The 25,428-nt window shown below is 39.2% G+C and overlaps 1 protein-coding gene across 1 annotated transcript in view; it reads left to right on the top strand.

Moving 5' to 3' along the window:
- Window positions 1–25,428, top strand: part of SNTG2 (syntrophin gamma 2) — a 534,493-nt gene that overhangs the window by 267,446 nt on the left and 241,619 nt on the right. Inside the window, exons 3-4 of the mRNA XM_075063695.1 lie at window positions 14,480–14,536; window positions 14,639–14,696. Of these exons, the coding sequence (XP_074919796.1) occupies window positions 14,480–14,536; window positions 14,639–14,696 (115 nt within the window). The remainder of the gene's footprint in view (window positions 1–14,479; window positions 14,537–14,638; window positions 14,697–25,428) is intronic.

Genomic DNA, 25,428 nt, shown 5'->3' with positions numbered 1-25,428 from the left:
CCTGGCTAAGAGATCAGCTAGCTGTCCAGTTTCAGGAGGGAGGCTTGTCCTGACATTACTGGTTGGAAGTGAGGTGCTGTAGCTGTGAGAAAAATGGAAAGACAGGCAGGTCAGGCTTAGTCTTACTCATCAGTTGACATCCCTGGCGATCAAAAAAAAACCCAGCAGCAGCCAGCAGAAGGTGTGGTGTTTCTCACTCAGTTGTCAATAAGGGGACCAGCAAATGTACTTGAGCAAAGCTCTAGAGAGTACACACACACACGCGGTGGGACAAGAATGAATGGCCTAGTGGCCCAAGTAAGGATACACACAAATACCCAGATACCTACTTGCCTATTCCAAGACTTTTCTAGTGTCTCCAGTGAAGTGTTTCTTTTCCAAAGAATTTCAAGAGAACAAGTAATAAAGATTCCTCCGTGGATATGAAAACATAAAACAGCTGATTAAAGGAAGAGTCTGCCTTCTGAAACTTAGACATCAGTGTTTGTAAGTGGAAAATAGAGTATTTAACCCTCTGCTGTTTTTTTTCCCCTGCCCTGGAAAAGTTGACCTAGATATTGACGAAATAGCAATCAAAAGATACTGTAGGAAACCTTTTTCACACCGTACCCATTGCTGGCACTTTAAGATCACTTTACAAAATTAAAGTTTGGACCATGGAATAAATAAGAAATACAACAGACTGATTAGGCTTTAGTTTATTATTCAAAATAGAAAAGCTTTCAGTAGCTTGTAGGAAAAGACTAATGAATGCCATAGAGAAGGACGATAACATGGACATTACTGAGCTCCAAAGGAAGAATTTTGCACATCAGCTATAGTCAATAGTCTAGCAGAGAATAAGTACAGTTATCTACCAGATCTAAAAGGGAGAAGCATGCCATTAAAATAACTAGACAGTAAACCATCAGGGGCACATAAATCCTTAATAAAACTGAAACTGATCTACTGTTCTACATGGAACCATATAAGTCTGTCAAGACTAGTAAATTGCAATGATATAATTTAGATTCTGTTGCAAGGCTTGATGCATGATTCCTTAAAGGTTACAGGCAGAACATATGAATACAACAGAAAGATCAGTCCATTTATGGTTGCAGCATACAGAGGATGCCAATGGACTGCAGTCTGTATCATGTTTCATCACCTTTTTACATGCCAATGTGTAACACAAGCAACCAAACATTTACAAACCAGAAGCTGGGAATGGGAAACAGGAAATGTATCATGTGATGATTATCTGTTCTATTCATTCTTTCCTGGGCACCTGGCATTGGCCACTGATGGAAGACAGGATACTGGGCTAGAAGGATCTTGGTCTGACCCACTATGGCCATTCTTATGTACAAATGATCCAAATGGGGAACACCAGTGGGTTTTGTGTGTGTCATGCCATAATTAGCAGATCATTATGATTTTTAAAAGTAAAACATGTTTTAGGTTGATTTCTCACTGTGTGAACCAGTTTTTAAAAGAAAGGTAGAAAAACTTTTTTTTTTTCATGTGTAGCAATAAGAATCATTAGCGCAGTACAAACCCTGGACCTTTAGCTGCCCAGCACAGACCTCTACCACTTGATCAACAAAACGGACCAGCTACTTGAAGTACTTGATAAATGTTTTTTTCCGTGGATTACAAAACAATTTGCTTGATACTAGCCAAATGTTGAAGATCAGTATTCCTGGGTTTTGTTCTTGGCTATGGGGGAGGAGCATTGTCTAATGGTTAGAGCAGTACTTATAGCCAAGATCAGCAAATCCATTGATCTGGCAAGTTAATTCTGATCTATGTGGCTGAGTGAATAAGACAGTCCTAGGTTTCTCACAATGGCAGTGAGCGTTTTTGGAACATTTTGCCAGTGAAGAGAGACTGATGCAATCTTCTCTTGATGCTGATCATCTATGGTGACCTTTAACCTTAGTCTCATCTCAAGCTCTTTCCACCTATGGAATGCTCTCTGGTGATTTGCTGCCTTTTTATGACATGCCAGATTTCTAGACAGATTTTTCCAGTCCTTTGTTCCTGTAAAACCCAATATGGCTGGAAGAGTTTGCAACAAAAAAAGTATGCAGCATTCTGGGTTTTTGAGTACATAAGCCATGGCCTCTCCACTTTGTCACCTTTGGGGATTTCAAGCCAGTAATATGTTGGATGGAAACTTCTTTTTTCATTGTCTTTGGGAAACATGAAGTTTTTCACTTGCTGTGGCCCATGCAGTACAAGGAAGTCCCTCAGGCTACTGTTCAAGTGGGTCCACAGTCCTGAATCATCTAGATTTAAGGAACTAAACTCAGCAGCAGCTGTTTCTTGTGCCTCCACCACACTCTTCTCTGATCTATACTTTTCTTCAGGAATGTGCATGGTTACATGCATTTGAGATGGGTTATGGAATGCTGGGTAGCTGCACTCTGACTAACTGGAAGATCAGCATCTCCTCACCACTCATCCGCACTGGGGGCAGAAGGCTCACGTGAACATTTTGTGTCTATTGTATCTCACGAGAGCTCCTTCCTGCTTAGATAGAAAGCTTCCTTTGCTTTCTTTCTTTTTCTGAAATGCTGCCCCAGAGGGCGTTTTCTTCTTTCACTCATGACTGCTGTTCCTGTGCCAGGTATAGTGGCTCTCAACACTCAGTAGAAGGGGACAAATAAGCAGGCTGGTAGCAGGGCCTGAGTGAGGGAAGATAGTGTCTTAACGACCTAACTGGCTCCTACTACTTCAGTTGATTGCCTGTTTTCCTCAAGTGGGTTCAGAGAAGCACCAGGAAACAGGAAGCTCCCTGAGAAGCTGGTGTTAATCAGTCCAGGCTCCTGGGGGTGCAAGAGAGGTACATAAGAGGTTCCTCCTTCTCTCTCTCCCTGTAGCTCCTGCTGCTTTCTGTTACTCCATCTCACCTTTTTGCCTGCCTGCCTGTTATGTTTCTTGTGTCCTCCTTCCTCCAGCACAGCACTCCAGCATCTCTGTGCATCTAGAGCAGACATAATACATATGCACTAGCAGCAGACACAATTTTCTACGCTCTGGGTCTTAGTGGAGCCCCCTTTTCTCCCCCCTCCCTCCCTGTCTGGCATCTAAGTCGGCTGCCTCAGTTCGCCTCATGGTAAGGCCAGCCCTGTTATTGTCTCCTCTCATCTACATAGTGCTCTTTTCCCCTGGCATAATGTTCCTCTGCTGCTTGGTCCACTTCTCCACCTCCTTCCCTTCACACATTTTCTTACCCTTTTATTTACTTTCCTCCCTTCTCCCCTTAATATTTCTTCAGATGGTGACTGACAGCTCCAGCCTCATTGGTATCTCCAGTCCTTAAGATTGGCTCTTGTTTCCTCTCTTCCTGTTCCTATATAACCTGTAGTAGTTCGAGGTAAGGAGTTTCCTTTTTATTTCCAGCTTCTTTTTATAGGTGTCTAGGCTGTTCTTTCTCATGAAGAACTTGTGTATCTGTAGAAGCAGCTGGGAATAAGAAGGCCAGCACTACATTGTTGCCCCTTGGCCCAAGTTATTAGCCAATACTGGGGGCCTTGTGCATTGTTTCTGTTAGGAGGAACATTGATTAAATAAGTCGGATATTTCTTTGGTGCAATCCTGGTTATTTACAAAGAATTCACACAAAGTCCTGTTTCCCTGAACACAGGAGGAATAATCAACAGGAGGCAGTTTCCTTGCTTTCAGTTTCCAAGCTTATCTTTCAAGCTAGTCCTTTGCCCCAAGGAATATCCATGTTCCCACTCAGGGCTATGCTCAAGACTGTTTCTCTGGCTTTCTGCTGGCTCTCTCTTGCTTTCTGGTTGCTTTCTATGACACAAAAGGATAATAAAATACTCATTAACTTCCCTCCAGTAATATCTGACTACGGAAACATTCACCACAATACTACTACTACTAACTGCATCTCTAAGCATAATTCTTCCCCAAATCATATATGAAGACATGTCCCTGTCTTGTGAGTTTACAATTTAAGGAGACAAATATATGAGGGGGAAAGAAGTGTGTGCATACATATGTCTATATCTAGAAAATATATTTTATTTAATAAATAAAAATGTCCGCAATCACTGTACACCCTTCCTTCAAGCCAATTGGCTTATTTCTTTTTAGGAATTGCAGTAGAGATGTTTTTTGAGGAGTAAATAGTTATCTTGTAGATCATTTTACAATGCTGTTTGGAAATAATGTGTACATCTCATTATTCCATACTGATGGACTGATAATACAACATGGTAAGTGTGGGACATACACAAATCTTTCCCCTATCTTACATCCCTCAGTGTGGAATGTTTTACACAGAGAATAGGTAATGTTTGTTTGTTCATTAATGTGTCTTGTTCATTATTAAGCTTCAGGTAGAATGTACTTAATAACTAAAAGGGTTTTTTTTCTCAATGCTGTGAACTGCTCACACTATGGTGACAGGGCAATGATGGACATAGGTAGGAATATAGAAAAGCTTGCCTAGGAAAGAGAGAGCATACATCTTGAATGCTGATAGAGAGAAACTGGATAATGCTAAAAATTTAGTAATTTTATTGGCTGCCAACTCTGTTACATTGTATTTATATCACTTCATGCTGGTAGATATGAAGATGTAATAATACAAGAGGTAAACTTTTATGTCAAGCTAACTTACCATTTATCCTGTCTTTCTAGGATGATCTACTCGATTATCTGTATCAAGAGCTGCAGATAAATCTCATAAGTTAAAGCATGGGTATTTGACCCTACAGTTCTATAAACCATATTAGAAATCCTCAGAAGGAAAGCCTTGATTTTGTGTACAAGCTGAAAGCTTGACTGGAATTTATCAAATATTTCATTCTCACTTAATTGTTTTGGCATCTGAGTCATCACTACCGTTTCTAGAGCCTTTGCAGGGAAGGCTAGATAAGATGGGATGATAATTTTGTAAATTTTTTCTCGTCTAGGTGAGATTTCATAGAAACTGGTATTACAGAAGACAATTTCAAGTCTATTCGAAAATAACTACTAGTAAAAGATTCCGGTTTTAGGAATGACTTGAAACTTGGTGTATCATAAGTAGAAGGAATACAAGATTATTGAAGTTTAGTACTAATTCTGTCCCCTACATCTGATTTCCCAAGGTACTGTTCTGAGATGAAGACATTTATTATTTATATGGTGCCATTGGTTTCTGCACAAAACTTTGCAAGTAGATAAAAAGACAAGAAGCTAATTTAGGAGGTGATGTGTAGAATTAGACTCCCTTACCATATAGTGTGGCCTGTTTTAATTTATACTATGTTACCCCTTCCTGTTATCCCTGATTGAAGTTTGTATGGCTAGTGTCCAATCCCTGTCCTAGACATGATGGCTGTTTTGAATGCAATATAGTGGCTTGTCTTTGGGCATGGTTCAGGCTTGTGCAATCGGAGTCCTACATTTCCACACACTGAATAAGTTAAATTCAATAATTTGACTCAGACATACATTGCCTCTGTGATAGAGTGGAGTATGCTTCCCCCAGCACTGGCTTTCAAGTGCTATCCAGGAGAGAAAATGTAGTTCTGACAGATGGCAAAGGAAGAGTTGATGCAAGTGGCAGAAAGTGGAAAATGGATAAATTTAGTTTTAATCATGCTGAGTTTAGATGTCTAGGAAGACTTGTCAGACAGACAGAGATGCGGAGCTGCACAGAAGGGGAAAAGGTCAAAGCAGAAAGATTGACTTGAAAGTTATTGTACTAGCTGAAAGTACTAGCTGAAGCCATGACAGTAGATGAGATTGCCTAGGGATAAGTGTAAAGGGATTAAATGGAGCAGAACAGGGACATACTTGTGCAGAACGTCAAAGGAACAGGGAACTGACTATAAGATCTGTGGAAGTAATCTAATCTCTGGAAATTATCACCACAATGCATAAAATGCCAAGGTATCTGTGGGGGACTCTTAATTTTATTTTTCTTCGAGGCAGGTTAATTTACATTAAAAGGCATAAACTCCCAAAAGACCAGAAAAATGAAACAACCTTGGATTTATTTATCTTCTATGAGAAGAAACCATTTCTTTTGCTAGTTTCTTCACAAAGGAGAAGATTGGCTATTTCTGTCTCTGCAGCTGCCCGCACATGTGAAGTTCAAGTTTGGAGGGTATAAAATTGTCAGTTCCTTAAGTATAGGGTAATTTATTGGTCCAAAGCAACAGAAGAAACCAAAGAAAAAACACAAACAATATTCAGACCTATACACTCATATCTTATGCACTATAAGCTCTAGTGAATAGGCCTAGTATTAGAGAGGCAGTATCTAGGACCTTTTGTAACTCCAACAGTAATAGAAGTAAACTTTCTGTCCTGGATGGAACCTGCCATCTCTACCTAGGAATTATGCACACAGTTGGACTGTGATTCTCTCCCCATCCCCCCTTTGTTTTTCTCATGTTTTGAATACAAACTCATTGATTAATAGATTCCAAGGCCAGGGGACCATTGTCATCATCTAGTCTGACTCCCAGTATAGCACAGGCCATAGAACTTCCCCAAAATATTTCCTCAAGTATATAGTTTAGAAAAACATCCAGTCTTGATTTAAAAATTGTTAGTGATGGAGAATCCACCATGACCCTTGATAAATTATTCCAGTGGTTAATTACTCTTACTATTTAAAATCTATGCCTTACTTCCTGTCTGACTGGATGGAAGGGACTGTCATTTGCCATATGGCCAAGTACGTTGAAGCCTCTAGGTACTACTACAATGTAAATTTTTAATAAAAATAATTATCTAACTTTTCCTCTTGCAAATCCCAATAGTCTCCAGCATTAAATAAGTCATAATCCTTGCTGAATGGCTGTTGCAACACAGCCTGGGCCTCTCACTAGGAGAATCTTAGAGTATAAATTTGGACAAAATGTTTGGTTCTGTTTATAAACTCTGGTGGCTAAATATAACAGTACAAAATTTAAAACATCACAGTACCACAAACTTTCTTGACCTATTCCTAATCCCAGTTGAGTAGTCAATATACGAAAATACAATTCTAAATAAAGTATTCCACCATTCTGGAGCAAAACAAGCCTAAGGCAAAGTTAAACAGAGTCTCAGAATAAACTGCAGTGTATTCTGTAACAAAACTGCAGGTGATATGAATTGACCAAACTGAGTGTGTCACAGACTTTAGCAGTTAAATCTGTCCTTTCTCCACTGCTGCTGATGCTATTTTCACCAGTAGCCAATATTACTGCTTCCTAAATGATAGAGGAAGCTAAAAAATCTCTCACCCTTTGCACCAGCCCAATGCTAAGTATTTCCAAACCACTGATAGCATTCATAGGAACAGGAGTGTTTCAACCTGGTGTTCTGACCAAATTCCAACTTTAACAATATTCTTCCTACTTACCACTTCCTGAAATTTCATTTGGGGCAATTTTTCAATTAACTTCCTAAAAGGAATAGAAACAAAAAGTTCACCGTGATGTGTCCTTCTGCTTTTGCAGAACGACTGCTGCTTCCCAGCCCAGACTGCACAGGTGAACAAGTGTCATATTTACAGCATACCCAAAAAGCACTCTGGAATCTTTCAAGGTGAAAGGATTTAATAAATGTAAAGTTATCAGGGGATATAACTGGCAAAGCAAACTACTATTTGAAAAGCAGAAAAGTGTTGATTTCAGCTAGGCTTTTGACAACTTTTCCACTCAAAAGGCAGTTATCAGCACTTTGGAAAGAGCTTTCCAAACCTACAGTGAAATGAAATAGCCATCACACATTGAATTATCACTCTACAAGTTTTGTTGTTGAAAAGCTGACTTTGGCTTCAAATATAATATATCTAGATCATAAATAAATTAGTCTAAGACAAAAAGTGATATACGGTACACTCAAAAAGTGCCAGCTAAAGAAGGGAATACCAAGGAGTGTGGTTGTGATTTTATTGGATTTAGGCAAGATTCTGTTCTGTGTGGGGCTACCATTGATGTCAATAGGAGAGTTACATGTATTGGGAGAACAGGATACTGGGGCTGAGTTTTGCCCTGCAGATCTGAGAGCAGAATTTTGTTTCACAGTTGTGTTTATAATATGTTTTAATCCCTTTTATCCCCTGCATGGAAAGCTTCTCACTGAAATTCAAAAAGTCCTTGAATGCTTATGTCACAATCCCAGGTTTCCTAACCGTGGGCTCAGGAAACTGATGCCACAGCCAAGCCTCAGACTTGGAAAGTTTACCTTGTCACCCTTGACTCTACTCCCTTATTCCAAGTAGCCTGTCCTCAAGAGTGAGGTAATTGGTGATCAATATGGTAGGTGCTTTTTGTAGATTTCAGAAAAATTCAGACGCTGGACTCTTTTAATGAACTCTTACTTAATTACTTACAAGTAAATCCATGGATGAAGTCTGTTACTGTCCATCTAGAGGTGCCCTCTTTACCTTCTCAAGCCCAGAGTTTTAGTAGACATCCCAACTCAGAAGCTGCTTGGTCTTCCATTCTCTGAACTTGGTTTTTATGCCACCTTCTTGATAGCCCAGATTCTTTATAGCCTCTGTTGGACTAGTCTCTGATGTCTAAAGACTCTATACCTAGTACCTTCATTGAGGTCTTGTCTCATGTTCTACCACAGGTTTTAGTTCCTACAACCCTATACATAAAATTACATTAATTCAACATATTACCTAACATTCTTCACAAATTTACAGAAAGATCAGTGCATTTCATACCTGGTGAATATTTTTAAAAATTTAAAGGAAGTAAAATTTATATTATGAATAAATATAATAATTGTAAATATTTGCTCACCTTTTCTCAGCTTCAAACATCCAACTGTCCGAGCAAGCATTGTATGGTTCATACTCCACAGACTGTAGAAATAAGATCTGTACTAGATAATTATTAATTTAATATTGTAAAGCTTTAATCATGGCAAACCTTAAATCTAGCTGCATCTGCAGTCTGTGTTTCTCTTTGAACCTCTTCTGCTCCTAAAAAAGTTTTATGGAAAGTATAGCTTAGTTTGAATTTATGCTCTTGAAATTATATTTTTGCTTTAAACTTCCTTCTGTCATTATTACAAATGTATATTATCCTTCTATGTTTAGGCTAGAGTTGTAACTTATTATATATACTAGCAGTCCTGCTTTCATAGGGATCTTTTTCTACCACATTAAAGCATATCAGCTGAATTTTTAACACATTTGTATATAAAGATTAGGACACAATATAAAGACCTTGGCAGTGTGTCATTGATTAGACTTTGCCTCCCTAACTCTGCACTAGTTGACAGCATTTAAGAAATCTGTCAACTGTATAAACATATGCATAAATGTATACTAATTATAAATTAATTGTATGGAAAAATGTCAGTGGGTCACTTCTTGCTTGCTTTTAGGTCATAAAATGAGTAATGCTATTCTACCAGTGTACATACAGTTCTGATCACATGATAATGAGGTGTCCTAAAACTGAGAGCAATTAAATCAGTAATCCCTGATTGCTGTGGCATAGTTCTTCCTTTGAGCTAATTTTTTTACAGGGATAAATATACTTCTTGATGGAAATGTAGTGAAACGTATATTAAAATTATATTCTAATTACTAGACTAGATTTACTCTTGGTGTGACTCCATTAAAGATATTTGCCCAATAGTGTGATATTAGAAATAAGAGTAAGTTGGTTTAAAAAAAAAAAAGTGTTTTTTAATTTTCTTATCTTTTGTTTACATCAGAAGAGTATATTATAGTTAGAGCTTATGTTAATGATAATAATACCTAGGTCTTATGTAGCGCTTTTGATCAGTAGATCTCAAAGCACTTTACCAAGGAGGTCAGTATCATTATGCTGCAGATAGTAGACTGGAATCTCTAAGTTACACATGATTGTATTACAACTAAGGTTGTCGATTAATTACAGTTAGCTCACATGATTAACTCAACAAAATTAATCATGATGAAAAAAAATTGTGATTAATCACAGTTTTAGTCGCACTGTTAAACAATAGAATCTCAACTGAAATTTATTAAATATTTTCAGATATTTTTCTACATTTTCAAATATCACCTTTGTCCGGCTTGTCCTTGTCTGTCCCTACAAGCATACAAGTCAATGCCACATCATTCTGTTTTGTTGCGACCATGTTCTTTCCATTTCTGGTCAAAGATTTTTTATCATGGGATCAGCCCAGGGCATTTTTGGCCTGCCCAGCAGTCGCTTGTGGTGTCTGGGAATCCAGTCAATGATGTGGTTGTACACCTATTGTCTTGCCTGTGGACTACATGACCCACCCATCTAAGATTTGCATTGTACATCGCCTGCACTACATCAGTCACCTCTGTATGCCTTCTGATCTCTTCATTCGGTATATGATCATGGAGCAATAATTGCACATTCACCTTTCCATTTTCTTCTGGGTGACAGCAATTTTTTCTTCTTTCACTTTCGTCATTGAGGGGGTACTGCAGCTACAGGGCACAAGAGCAAGCACCTCAAAGGCACTACTGCAAAAAATATATATATTATGCCAAACAAGCCACACAAAGCAGAATAAACTGGGAAACTGAGCACAGACTCATATGTTGGCCTGACCAATGCTCACAACCTGAGGTAGCACAGGATAAAAAATGGAAAACAGCTAAAAGAATAGTCCAACTATTTGTTGCAAGTCACAACACAAACAATCATTTTCAAATATATTGACTTCAATTACAACACAAAATACAAAGTGTACAGTGCTCACTTTATATTACTATTTTTGATTACAAATATTTGCACTGTAAAAATTATAAAAAATAGTATTTTTAAATTCACCTCATACAAGTACTGTAGTGCAATATCTTTATTGTGAAAGTGCAATTTACAAATATAGATTTTTTAGTTACATAACTGAACTCAAAAAAAACCAGCCAGTGTAAAACTTTAGACCCTACAAATCCACTGAGTCCTACTTCTTGTTCAGCCAACCACTAAGACAAACAATTTGCTGACACTTGCAGAAGACAATCCTGTCCGCTTCTTATTTACAATGTCACCTGAAAATGAGAACAGGTGTTTGCATTTTACTTTTGTAGCCAACATTGCAAGGTATGTATGTGCTAGATATGCTAAACATTTATATGCTCCTTCATGCTTTGGCCACCATTCCAGAGAACATGCTTCCATGCTGATGATGCTCATTTAAAAAAAATGTGTTAATTATATTTGTGACTGAACTCCTTGGGGGATAATTGTATGTCCCCTGCTCTGTTTTACTCATATTCTGCCATATATTTCATGTTATAGCAGTCTTGGATGATGACCCAGCACATGTTGTTCATTTTAAGAACACTTTCACTGCAGATTTGACAAAGCTCGAAGAAGGTACCAATGTGAGAACTCTAAGGATAGATACAGCACTCGACCCAAGGATTAAGAATCTGAAATGCCTTCCAAAATCAGAGAGGGATGAGGTGTGGAGCATGCTTTCAGATGTCTTCATAAAGCAAAACTCTGACATGGAAACTACAGAACCCGAACCACCAAAAAAGAAAATTAATCTTCTGCTGGTGACATCTGATTCAGATAATGAAAATGAACATGCATTGATTTGCACTGTTTTGAATCGTTACTGAACAGAACACATCATAAGCATGGATGCATGTCCTCTGGAATTGTGGTTGAAGCACAAAGGGACGTATGAATCTTTAGCACATCTGGCATGTAAATATCTTTTGACGCTGGCTATGACAGTGCTATGTGAATGCCTGTTCTCACTTTCAGGTGCTGTTGTAAACAGGAAACAGGCAGCATTATCTTCTGCCAATGTAAACAAACTCATTTGGCTGAACAAGAAGTAGGACTGAGTGGACTTGTAAGCTCTAAAGTTTTACATTGTTTTATTTTTGAATGCAGTTTTTTTATACATAATTCTACATTTGTAAGTTCAACTTTCATGATAAAGAGATTGCACTACAGTGCTTGTGATGGGGGAATTGATAAATACAATTTCATTTGTTTTTTTACAGTGCAAATATTTGTAATAAAAAATAAATAGAAAGTGAGCACTGTATATTTTGTATTCTCTGTTGTATTTGAAATCAATATATTTGAAAATGTAGAAAACATCCAAAAATATTTAAATAAATGATATTCTATTATTATTTGTGTGATTAATTACATGATTAATCGTGATCAATTTTTTTAATCGCACGATTAATTACAGTTATTTTTGTTAATCGCTTGACAACTGTGATTATAACCCAAGCAGACTTTATTATATATACTTAGAACACCACCAAAATGCAGATGACTCTTGGGTGGATATTAGCAGCCAACTGGCACATAACACAAAAATGGAGGGAGGGGAGACTGACCAGGAACTTCAGGGCAAACTTCTACTCTTAGAGTAAGTGTCATGGTATCTTTAAGGAGCTATGACACTGGCAATGGGGCGGGGGAGTAATGAAGGGAGCAGTAAGACAGGAAGTTTGGAGCATCTGTATCTGGTGGGGAGAGCAAGGAAGAGGAAACACTGGGCAATATCCACCTGTATGCATCACGTTGACTGTACTAGTTAATACATTCACTCGGCTAATTGCCCACCAATACAAGAAATCTATTTCCCAAAGGAAAGAACAGCTCCCTCATTGTACATTTGTCAAACAACTGTTAGCATGTAATCACAGTACAAAGAATATAGCTGTGGAGCAATTCAATTAAGTTTTGATCACACATCCTTCCATTAGTGGGTCAACTGAAAATTAACACACAGACACTGTTCTCTTTTTCTTACCACTCACAAAGTATTCAAACCCTTCTCAACAGAATGGACCCCCTCACACAGCTCTAATCTTCTTCGTTCCTCTCACCCTGTGCCCCCTTCTCTGGGTCTGCATTTACCTTCCTCCCCTCTCAGACCTGCTTAAGCTCCAGCCATTTTCTTACTAGGACTCTACTGTGCAGGAAACTTTCACTTACCTCTTGTGTTAGTACCAACTGTCTCAACCACTCATAAAACCCACAGAAAAGAGCCAGTTCCCATGCTTTATCCAGCAATTTTGTGAGGATTCAAGGCACAAATGAGTGTAGAGGTAGAAATACATCTCAGCTCCAAAGTTCAGATTTGGATCGGAACTTTCTTCAAAGTTTGGCATAGTTTGGATCCACAGATTTGGTTCAGCCCATTATGAAGATGAAGGCCAGCTGCAAGGTTTGGAACTGGATCCAGACTTCACCAAATCTGAAACAGTTTGATATGAGATTTTGATTTGAGCCCATGTCAGCATACAGTTGCTAATTTTGAAACCATAAGAAATAACTGTCATATACCCATTTGATATTAGTAAAGAAGTACCATATGACATTATCTAGCATTTTTCATTTTTTTAAAATAGTCTATTATATGATATTCAATGGAATAGAATGGCTGATGCCTTGAAATGCCCTAAAACATGCATTGGCTTTGTCAGTGTAATATCAGAATGAAATGTATTAAGTTGCTTTTTTCCTTCTGTCAATGTCATTGTCAATATGTTAAGCTGAGTACTAGAGAGAAGGTAAAACTAACTTTTCAAATTTAATGAGAGTTTGGGCTTAATTGTTGGAAGACCAAAGATTACACTTGTGCATCTGTACTGGCAAATCATCGAATAGACAGGAGACAAATATAAATCTAAGAATAAGAATACAAATGTTCTGATATGTAGAATGAGAAATTTAACCTTTTAATTGTCCAGGAGTCACCCAGTAATAAGGCCTGGCACTGTGGAAAAGGTTGGCAACAGACTGTTACCAGACTTAAAAAAAAAAATGTACCACTTTATGTTTACTATCAAGAAATAAAGTAAAGATAGTGATATCCTATTATGATGTCAGGTACCAAGATGTGAGCATGTATGAAATGTCAAAATGCAATGTACTATTGAACATGAGAGAGATTACTGTAGTAAATTTTCATAAAGATTTTCACATGTGCTTCTTTCAGCACACTTTAAAAAAAAAAATCAGAGAAAATAACCGTAAGAAGCAGTTTGATCCAAAAAGTCTTTAGTGTGTTCTACAGGTGAGTCATTTCAATTTTGAATATATTGTTTTGAAAAATAGGTGCTTGTAACTGCAAAATGGAAGTAAAAGGAATAAGTAAAAGCACAAAAAGAAATAAAACTAACTATGACAACATTAATCTAAAACAAAGTTCTTTATTTTTTTCCTTTTCAGAACATTTGTATAAACAAAACCAAAAAAGTATGTGAGCTGATTTCTTTCTGAACTGAAAAAATGTCACCTTAGATATAGGAAAAACACTCAAATCACACCAGTACAAAGTTCTGTTCAAAGCTTTCTCTATAAATGAAGCTCTATGTTAAGTTATTACGTGGACCTATGTCATGTTCATAGTCTTGCATCAGCCCTCTGGATGAAGTGAACATCATTCTCTGATATAAGGGCAAATTTTCGAAATTAATATAATAGGTATATAAAATTGATTAGGTAGCATACATTTTAAATGCACGTCCAGGCATTGTATTTTCACCTAAATGTATTTTTTCTACCCTTTTTTAAAGCACAGAGCTGTTACACTTCATAGACAACCAGTTGGTGGCTTGGGCTTAAGTATAAAGGTATGGATAATGTTTTGTTTTCATTTCTCTTCTTAAACTTCAGTATGTTTAGTGCATGATGGTCTCAGCTGAGATTTCATTATTTATACACATCTTTTACAGGGTGGTGCTGAGCACAAAGTACCTGTCGTCATATCAAAAATATTTAAAGACCAAGCAGGTAAATATATATATACGTATCTATACTTAAATAGGTTTCTGCTGTTATGCATATGATAGTCTTTTTTTGAAAATGAAGTTCACTGTAACTCAGAATTAAATGTATTTATGGATCATTGCATCAGCATTATAGTATTTTTAAGTCTTTCAGCAAATATTGAATGGCAGCATGTGGACAATTGTCTTTGATTCTGATTTCAGATAATCTTAATCTTATAAAGTTCTTGGGGAATGGTAGTTAAAATTTTATCCGATAAATGCTCAGCTTTGAAATTTGTTTGACAGTAGCATGTCCTAATTATAAACATTGCCTTTAACATTCCTTTGTGGAGAAAAAAAAATTATATGAGAAAATGACTGCATCACTTAATTTTAATAACATGGGATAAACAAATATAAGCCAACTAGAATTTTTTTCCAGAACTGTAATTCATCACCATATGGTATGACTAAACCTGCCTAGATGCAAATGGCAGCCATCAACAATGCTGAATAAATATATGAATCAGTGTAATAAAATACACAATTAAAGCATTACTCTGACAATCACCCAGTCCAAATAACCTAAACAAGACCCTATATACCAATTAAGCCCTGCACCAAGGATAGAATTTATCCCAGCATAGAGGGCACTAAGGTGAACTTCACTCTTAAAAATGCACAGTACAGGCATGGCAAGAAAATAAATAATAATAAAATAAAAACTAGGCAACTAGGAATAAGGAGAATGCTCTAATCATAAAATAATTGTAATCATCCTAAATTGAAGTTTTCAATAAAAGAAAGTCGTTTAGGGCCATCATGGACACAACAGGTTCACTCAAAAATTGCATTTGTATGTTTAAGTTAAATAATCAGACATACAAATTTATAACAATGTAAGTAATTTTTATAACGTCCATGCACAAATGCTGGGTTTTGTGGGAGCACTGGGTACATGCATGTTTTGGGGGATACCTATTGCACTCAAGATTGAAAATCTGTCCCTAAAAGACGCATATTGAAAGAGACCCTTTAACTGTATGCCTGAGGAAGGCAGTGAGTAGCATTGAAGAGGGGTTAGTGCTACAACATGGGAATCCATGCCTGTGTCTACTGTGGAGAAGAGCTGCTGTAGTTCTCTTTTTGGGGATAGCCAATGGGCCAACAAACAGTGTAGAACCACTTACCTACTAGTAAACTAGTGTGGGAGAAGCTGTACATATCCATTGCCTACTGAAGCTTGGGGCTGAAGATTAGACTCTTCAGTCAGTCATAGACCATAGACTTTAAGGTCAGAAGGGGCCTTTATGATCATCTAGTCTGATCTCCTGCACAATACAAGCCACAGAATCTCACCCACCCACTCTCGCAATAACCCTCTAACCTATGTCTGAGCTACTTAAGTCCTCACATCATGGTTTAAAGACTTCAAGGTGCAGAGAATCCTCCAGCAAGTGACCCATGCCCCACGCTGCAGAGGAAGGCGAAAAACCCCTAGGGCCTCTGCCAATCTGCCCTGGAGGAAAATTCCTTCCCAACCCCCAATATGGCGAACAGCTAAACCATGAGCATGTGGGCAAGACTCACCAGCCAGCACACAGGTAAGAATTCTCTTTAGTAACTCAGATCCCACCCCATCTAACATCCCATCACAGGACATTAGGCATATTTACCACTAATAGTCAAAGATAAATTAATTGCCAAAATTAGGCTATCCCATCATACCATCTCCTCCATAAATTTATCAAGCTTAGTCTTGAACTCAGATATGTCTTTTGCCCCTACTGCTCCCCTTGGAAGGCTGTTCCAGAACGTCACTCCTCTGATGGTTAGAAACCTTCAGCTATGTCAAGTCTAAACTCCCTGCATATGGATAAGTGTATAAACTAGTTATTTTGGCTGTACACTCCATACTAATATGCCATCCATTTTGAATTATTGTATGTCAACAGCACAGAAAATGACATTGATGATTATTACAAGATATGAGTTGCTGATCCAATTAGGGTTCTTTCTTACAGAATATCGATGGATATAAACATTCAGGGGTACTCTAATAGCTACATTTTCCTTACTAAAAATCATGTCCAGCTTCAGAATAAAAGTAAAAATTGCATACAAAGAGCATGAGAAAGTGGAAATCCAGACATCTCACACACCACATTGGGAGATATAAAATCTCTAAATGATAGAAATATCTTACACAGAAGATTAAAAAAAAAATCATTTCTCCCAAAGTGTCAATACTTTCAGTTACCAGGATTATATTTAATCAAGGATTTAATACTAATGAGGCTGAGAGAACCTATCCAGGCACAACTGTCATTGGTGACCTTAGGGAAGGGCAGTTTCCTTTCTCTGAGATATCTTCTCTGTTTATAGGAGATACAAAAAGAGGACCGTTCCTAGTAGTATTCTTTAGAGTACAAACTAGACAAAAATATAAATATTTTAATCAGAAATCTGACCTGCCAGTTCTACCAGTTATCATGCAGAGAACTACAAGGTGAAAGAATGATAGCAAAAGGCAGACTGATCTCAGGTAAATCTTCTGAATGAATATTCAGACATGCACAATGTGAACAAGAATTTGTGTATCCCAGGTGTTAATAATAATGAAATTGACAGCCTAGTTGGAAATATAGCTCTGAGAAGAGTAATAAGATGAGCTACTACTTGAAGCAAGTAAATTAATTTGAGAAAAAGTGATATCATACTGTGATTTCTGTACTACTGAAAAGCCCTTGTGCTGTGGCAGCTAGTCAGCCCGGCAACGTGAGTCACAGAGTAACCAAAAATCTCCACAAGCTATAAAATACATTTTGCATTTTTTTTATTTTGTTGATAAATATTTACAGATTTAAGGACAACTTATGATTTGATTTAAATTTCATAACTCACTCTCTGCAGTAGCAAAACGCAATGCCAGAAGGTTCCAAGAATGTAGTGTTGTGTGAGACTCAAATCTTGGCATGGCTAACAGTGCCTGAATAAGCTGCCTTATTACTAGGGCAATTTACCACTCTCAGGAGTCACTTTATAAGTGCACTGCTGTGGTAACCAATGCTTGGTGAGGCCCTAGCACAGGGGTCAGCAACCTTTCAGAAGTGGTGTGCCGAGGCTTCATTTATTCACTCTAATTTAAGGTTTTGCGTGCCGGTAATACATTTTAACGTTTTTAGAAAGTCTCTTTCTATAAGTCTATAATATATAATTAAACTATTGTTGTATGTAAAGTAAATAAGTTTTTTAAAATGTTTAAGAAGCTTCATTTAAAATTAAATTAAAATGCAGAGCCCCCTGGATCGGTGGCCAGGACTCGGGCAGTGTGAGTGCCACTGAAAATCAGCTCGTGTGCTGCCTTCGGCACGAGTGCCATAGGTTGCCTGCCCTGCCCTAGCAGAATTATAGCAGTTAAGCTTGAGCTGAAGGAGCCTAGTGGGGGTGAATGGCGCATGTGCCCTGCACCTCCCTGTCCATTCCCTCCTCAGGAGAGGCCCCGTGGGTATACACAAGAATCCACTGGAGGTGGCTCCACCTCCCAGTTCTGTCTGCTGCTTCTAAATAAGGTAATCTTTTAATAGCTATTAAAATATACATTGGGCAAGGATGGAAATAATTATTTTGTGACTTGTGCCTCATCTGTTTTTTTTTTTTAAAAAAAAAGTCTCTTGCCTTGCATAGCTGATTAAGAACTAAGGGATGATATTTCGGAGGAATTTTTATTTATTTTATTTCCTTTAGACAAATATCCTAATGTAGTGGGGTGGTCACCCACTCCTTCCCTGAGGGGTTTAAAGACAGCCCTGGGAGAGGGCTGTGGTAGGGGAAAAAGCTGCTAGGCTGATTGAGGAAGTAGCCACAGCTGGGCCACGCCTCAGTGAGGCCTCAGCTGGCCCTATATAAGAGGCTGGGAGCCAGGAGCTCAACAGTCTCTCTCTGTTTGTAGAGGGAGATGGGCTTGGCTGCAGGGAGCTGGACACAGGGTACCTGAGTGAAGCAGGACTGGGGAAGGGCAGAGGAGCTGGGGAGCTCCAGCCTGGAAAGCCCCAGGCTGAAGCCTAGCAGAAGGCAAATAGGTACTGGGGGTTGCAGAGGGCAGCCCAGGGGTAGGCAAAGGCAGCAGCACCAAACCCAACCTTGCCGGTGATGATACTGCAGTCTGCTACAGGGCGTGGGGGCTAGGTGATGTCTGGCAGTAGCCATATACTGAGGGGAGGTGAAGATAGTGGTTGGGGGGTTCCCCGGGGATAGGAGACCCTAAGGCTGAGGGGTTACTGCCAGGGGACAGTGCCCCAGATAACAGGGCACTGGGTCCGGGAGGGTCACAGGGGCCAAGTAGCAGGCAGATCACCAGCCTGCGGAAGGCACTCTGGGCTGGAAATTGAGCTGATTCTCAAGGACGACCAGCAGGAGACGCCACGGGGTGAGTGCACTGCGCTTACACTTAAGTTTCCCAGGAAAAAATGTGCCCTCACTTACACCTCATTGACTACAATATTAACTTCCTTCACTTTCTGATAGTTTATTTAATTCCTTTCCCTTCCTAGAATTTCCTTTCTGGAGCCATATACCAGGTTTCAGTTTGGTTGCTGATCTCAACTCAAGATGTCCTCCTTTCCACTGATAACAGCATAGCCCCATTTATACTATTCCCCACATCCACTCACACACACCCAGCCACCCCGCCACACACACGTATACATGCATCCACACATCCCAAGAGTGTCAGTAGTGCTTTCTCTTACATCCCATGCAACCCATTTGCTACCTTAGTGCAATCACTCAGGATATGTCTAAACTGTAACTAGACATTTTTGGCTGGTCCATGCCAGCTGACTTGGGCTCACTGGGCTGTTTAATTGCAGTGTAGCTGTTCTGGCTTAGGCTGCAGCCCATGCTTTGGGATCCTGCTTGGCAGCAGGGTCCCAGACCTCAGACTCCAGTCTAACTCTGAATATTTACCACAGCTAAACAGCCTCTCAGCCTGAAACCCATGACCCTGAGTCAGCTGGCACAGGCCAAATATGGGTTTTAACTGCAGTGTAGACATAGCCCCATATATCTCAAGAGAGGATCTGGACTGAAAAGAGCTGTTTCTAGTTGCACTCCATTCATCAAGTTTGAAAGTAGGAAGAGTGGAAAAATCCAATGTCATTAATTTCACCAAATTCTGATTAGCAAGATAGTAAGAAATGTCTAGGTCTTACTGGACTCATTACTGCTCTTAAATACTCAAATATCAATAGCAACAAGAAATACATGTCATCCTCCTTCAACTGACTAGGAGACTTCTCTCAGATGACAGCCAGCAACTGTGATTGTTCTGTTTGTAACTTCCAAATTAGATTACTGTAACTAACTCAACTGAGAGTTCAGTGGGGGTGTCAAAAAGAAGTTCCTCGGTACCACATGCAGCAGCCCATTTCCTGTGCAGAATAACAAGTTTACTGTTCCAATGTTTAAAATATAATTATAGGTGCTCATCCAGTACTCTAATAAATTATGACTCATGGTATAAACAAAAGGACTGCCTTTTACATATATCTATCTGAAGCCTACACCATCCTCAACAGCCTTCACAAAGAGGGGGAAAACATATCACTACTGTTTCATGTTCTCCATGGCTTCTCTCTTACGTACTAATTTTCCATTCATGACCTACCAAATGTATTGTACTTATTCAGATTGCTAGAGCTCTTGATAGCCAGAGTGAAATGGGAGCTCAAGGCCAAATCAACAAATTAATTCAAACACACACACATTCCAAATAAAAATGATTACATATGAGAGACACTAATATCAGAGTCCACGCTGGTTGAACACAAACGTGCATTTTAATACCAGCACATAAATATCAGAGTGAAGATGTGTTAGACATGAAGTTGATTATATGAGATTGCATAAAGAATTTCCTCATGGATAAGTACAGTAAGTGGGAAGAGGAGGAGAATGTTCATAAATTGACAGTGAAATATAATATTGCAAAACTTGAAATGGATGGTATTAAAATTTGATATGGAAAAGGTTGTCTTTCCTGGAAATGATGGAATATCACATACAGAGGAAAACTTTGGCATAAAAGAAGGAAAGAGCTATCTCTGACTAGCTATCTAGATATTAATACAGTGCTCAGTGCGAGTATATCGGAACACTTTCTGGAATAAGATAGTGCATGAACTATAAGGTTCATTGTCAGTGCCTTTTGCAAGAAAATATGAGTCATCCTTATGGGGTGAAAAGCTATGTCCAATTAGGAGCAAAGTGTTTTACTGTGTATGTCTAAAAGAGGGAAGAGTTCTTGGGAAAAGCAATAGTAATGTGATTTCTTTCTTTTGCTTTTTTTGGGCAAAACCCCATTTTTAAAAAAAAAAATATTTGGAAAATTCATATGTTTGTGGATCTTTCTAGACAGATGCAATTAAAGGATTTTGAAGTGGAGATCAGAAAAATATAAATTTCACATGTTGTGTGACACTGACTGATCTTTACCCACCTAAATTATTTTAGAAGGAATAAAATACATCTGGTTATGATGTGCAGATATTTTAGGACAGCCAATTAATTGATTAGGTACAATATCTTTAGAAGGAAGAAATAATTACAAAGTAAAGACAGACCTGATGGAAATATTTAATTGTAAGTTTTGTTGCAGGGTCCATATCTTTACATGCCATGGAAACCACTATATGCACTCCTGGTGTATTATTGATATAAATAGAATGTTTCCAAAATGGTGAATTTGATCCAAACAGAAAAAAAGTGTAAGGGGTTTTACTTCCCCCCCAATCTTTGCTTTTTTCTGGGTGTCTTTAGTTTTCTGCAGTTTTTTAGAAGCTTTGATATTAACAAGGATTTCCAGGTTCCATTCTTCTTTCTCCTGAGATTACTGTAAAGGCAAGCTTTTGTGCAGTTTATGTGCAGATGACTATGTGGCACTTTTAAGTGTTGTTAATACCTTCTATCGTTGTACAACTCTTACATGTATTATGTGATCATAAACGTTACTACTAAGTTTACTTATGGTACTGTGTTATCAGATGAGTAGACCAATGGAGTTACAGTGAAGATACCAAGAAAGGAACTCTCAGTGATTGTAATAACTGGTGTGGTATCACACTTTTATCTGTGCCAAGCAAAGTATTGTGTAAAATCATAGTTCAGCATATATCAGAGGCAGTTGATCGTGTTCTCAGAAAAGAGCAAGCTGGTTTTCGGAAAGGACGTGGATGCACAGGCCAGTTCTTCACTCCACGAAACATAATAGAACAGTGCCTAGAATGGCAACACCAACTCTACGTACATTTCATAGACTTTGAGAAGACTTTTGATAGCATTCACAGGACCAATCTATGGCACATTCTGTGGGCATATGGAATTCCTTTCTGTATAATCAGTGTCATCAAAACCTTCTATTTCAACTTTACATGCAGTGTTGATCACAGTGCACTCCTGTTTTGACCTTAAAACTGAGTAAGCCAGGAATGTGTCATGTCTTCAATCCTCTTCAACATTGCCATCATCTGAGTAATGTGGCGTACAACAAAAGACTTGCCAAGAGGCGTTAAATGGACACTCTTGTCATCCCTTGAAGACCTGGACTTCGTAGATGATGTTGCTCTCCTATCACATACCCAAACCATATACAAGAAAAAACAACTCGACTCATTCAGCCAGCAATAAGACAGATATCATAACCTTTAATATTGCCTCACCATCACCAGTATGGATAGAGGATTATGTTCACACCAATGTAGAAACCTTCATATACTTGGGCAGCATCTTCAGTCAGGATGGAGGAACAAGCCAGGACATCTGGAACAAAATCAGTAAAGCCAGGAACACCTTCAGGAGATTAAATACAGTCTGGAAATCATCAAAATACAAAACCAAAACCAAACTCAAGATTTATCAGATCTATGTACTTTCAACACTACTTTATAGTGCAGAGTGCTGGGGAATGAGAAAGTATGACATGTCCAAACTGTTTTCATTCCATACAACCTGCCTCAGAAAAACCCTCTGTATCTTTTGGCCCAGAACAATTTCAGACCAAGATCTATTGACACAGTGCAGCCAAGAGGATCTGAGCACCATTATTGCCATGAGAAGTTGGAGATGGATCAGTCATGTGCTTTGGATGGAAACTGATTCCATCACCAGAGTAGCAATAAGATGGACAGCTGAAGGCAAGCGAAAAAGAGGCCACACATAAACAACATTTTGAAGAGCTGTGGAAGCCAAGCTGAAAAACGTGGGGCACAGCTGGGAAACCATTGAAAGACATGCCACATACAGACAGGAGTGGAGGAGCTTCATCACTACCCTAAATCTCAGAGGCGTAATAGGAACATGATGATGACTGTATTAGTAAAATGCACAATAGGTTTACTTTGCAGCCAAATAAAGAGAGAAAGTTTCTTGCTCTCAGTGAATTCACAATTAAATGCTCCTGTGTTTCAAAGGGTTCAGACCAGGTAGCCCCTAATATCTATATAGAATCTAAGTACTACTATAAAGAGCAATAAGAGTCCATACATGTAGACTTCTTTTCTGAATCACGGTATAAATTGTATAATTCTTCTTTATTTTTATTCTTGATATCTGCCATCTCCTGCATCCCTTCTTTAATTGTGGACATGATTAAGAAGTCCTCATTAATCTGGGAAAAGTTGTGGGATGCTGTATGTAAATCTGTCTGTTTTTAAAGTTCTTCAAAAATATTAAAATAATAATTATGCCTATATGAATCTTTTCTTTGCATCGGCACTGGTTTATTTTGTAGAGTGTATTTCCTATTGGCCAAGCAGTACAAACTATTTCAAACCATAGAATCATGGACTTTTCAATTATGTGATGGTTGCCCCAAATTCTCACTCCATTTCTGTGAGAGCTGTGGGACTGTAGTAATTTGACTGTTTACTGCTGTTGTGCTGTGCATGTATCTGAGGGTACGTCTACACTACAGGATTATTCTGATTTTACATAAACCGGTTTTGTAAAACAGATTGTATAAAGTCGAGTGCACGCGGCCACACAAAGCACAATAATTCGGTGGTGTTCGGTTAGGTAGGCGCACAGATTTCGATTGGTATTTGGCCTCCGGGCAGGTACCCACGTGCACCACTGTGACTGCTCTGGAAAGCAATTGAACTCGGATTTTGCACTTGGCCAGGTAGACAGGAAAGCTCCACGAACTTTTGAATGCATTTCCTGGTGTTGCTCGGTGGAGAGTCTCTGATCAGGCACAGGTGGCGAATGCGTCCCAAATCAAAAGAGCTCCAGCAGTGGACTGTAAGGAGATACTGATATGACCGCTGTATGGGGAGACAAATCATGTTCTATCAGAGCTCATATTACAGAAGACAAAATGCCAAGCATTTGAAAAAAATCTCCGGCTATGATACATAGTCCACAGCACAGTGCTGTGTGACAAGCGCTATGGAAGCCAAAGAAATCAAATTGGATGCTCAATGGGGAAGCGGATCTTTCGTGGGGGGGGACTGAGGACTCCAGCTATCCCACAGTCCTCACGGGTCTCCGGGAAAAGTATTTGCAATTCTTGGCTGAGCTTCCAATGCCTTAGGGTCAAACACATTTGTCCAGGGTGGTTCAGGATCTTCATCATCAATTTACTCCCTCTCCTCCCATGAAAGAAAAGGGGAAAAAAATTCGTTTCATTGACTTTTTTCAATGTCACCGCCTTTATGTCTACTGCAAGCTGCTGGTTAGATGCGTTGCGCCTAGAGCACTGAACAGCAGCATCTCTCCCTTCCCTTCCCCGGGTGGCAGACGGTACAGTGCAGAGGGGGCTTGTTTAGCCGTCCTCGTCCATCATCCCGGCTGGCCTCAGTGAGCGTGGCGGGGGTGCCTCGGGTAAATTGGAATGACTCCCAGTTAATTCGGCATGATGATACAGACGGTCGGTTAACGTGCTCATATAGCAACTGGGTGCTGAACTCATCGCGCCCTCCCTTTCATGTCTAAAGAAAGACTCTGTACTGCCTGGACTATCATAGCAGTGGGATGCTGGGCCTCCTCTCCCCTCCACATTTTAATGTCCTTGCCTGGAACATCAGTAGCAGTGGAGGCTGCCTCCCTCTCATTTATCTCACTAAAGTCAGGTGTTTTCTTATTCGTGCCATTGCTTTATTACATTCATCACCAAAATTGGCGGGACCCTGCAATGGTAGAATCCCAGAAGGATTGGGGGCGGAGGGAAGCAACGGGTGGGGTTGTTGCAGGGGCATTCCGTTTAGAATGGCACGCAGTCATCATTTCTGTGGGATCTGACACTGAGCTTGCTGGTACTCTTGGTTCTCTGGTACACTGACTCTCTAGTACTTGCCCATATTTCTAGGCAGGATGACTCTTTTAGTACGACATGAAAGGAGGAATGACCCGGGGGGTCATTTCACATTTTTTGGTCTTTGCAGCCCAGCCGACTTAGCGAAGGTCAGCCAGGAGCACCATGCAGCAGCAGATGGTTACAGAATGACTGAATACCCGTCTACATCTTCATCGCCAATTTACCAATGGCACAGCGCAGTATCAGAACGACTAGGTAACCATCTCTGCTACCTTGCAAAGGGCAATGAGGCTGCTGTATGTAGCACTGCAGTACCGCCACTGTCAGCGGCATCAAGTTACACCTACGGAGACAGATGACAAAGGCAAAAAGGTCCATGGTTGCCATGTTAATTGGCGTCTGCCAGGGATCCAGGGAAAAGGTGTATCTCTCTCTTTTTTTT

Source organism: Chelonoidis abingdonii, chromosome 3 (assembly GCF_003597395.2).
Source record: "Chelonoidis abingdonii isolate Lonesome George chromosome 3, CheloAbing_2.0, whole genome shotgun sequence".
Taxonomy (NCBI): Eukaryota; Metazoa; Chordata; order Testudines; family Testudinidae; genus Chelonoidis; species Chelonoidis abingdonii.
Note: the sequence above shows the minus strand (reverse complement) of the source record. Positions and strands in the feature narration are given on the sequence as shown.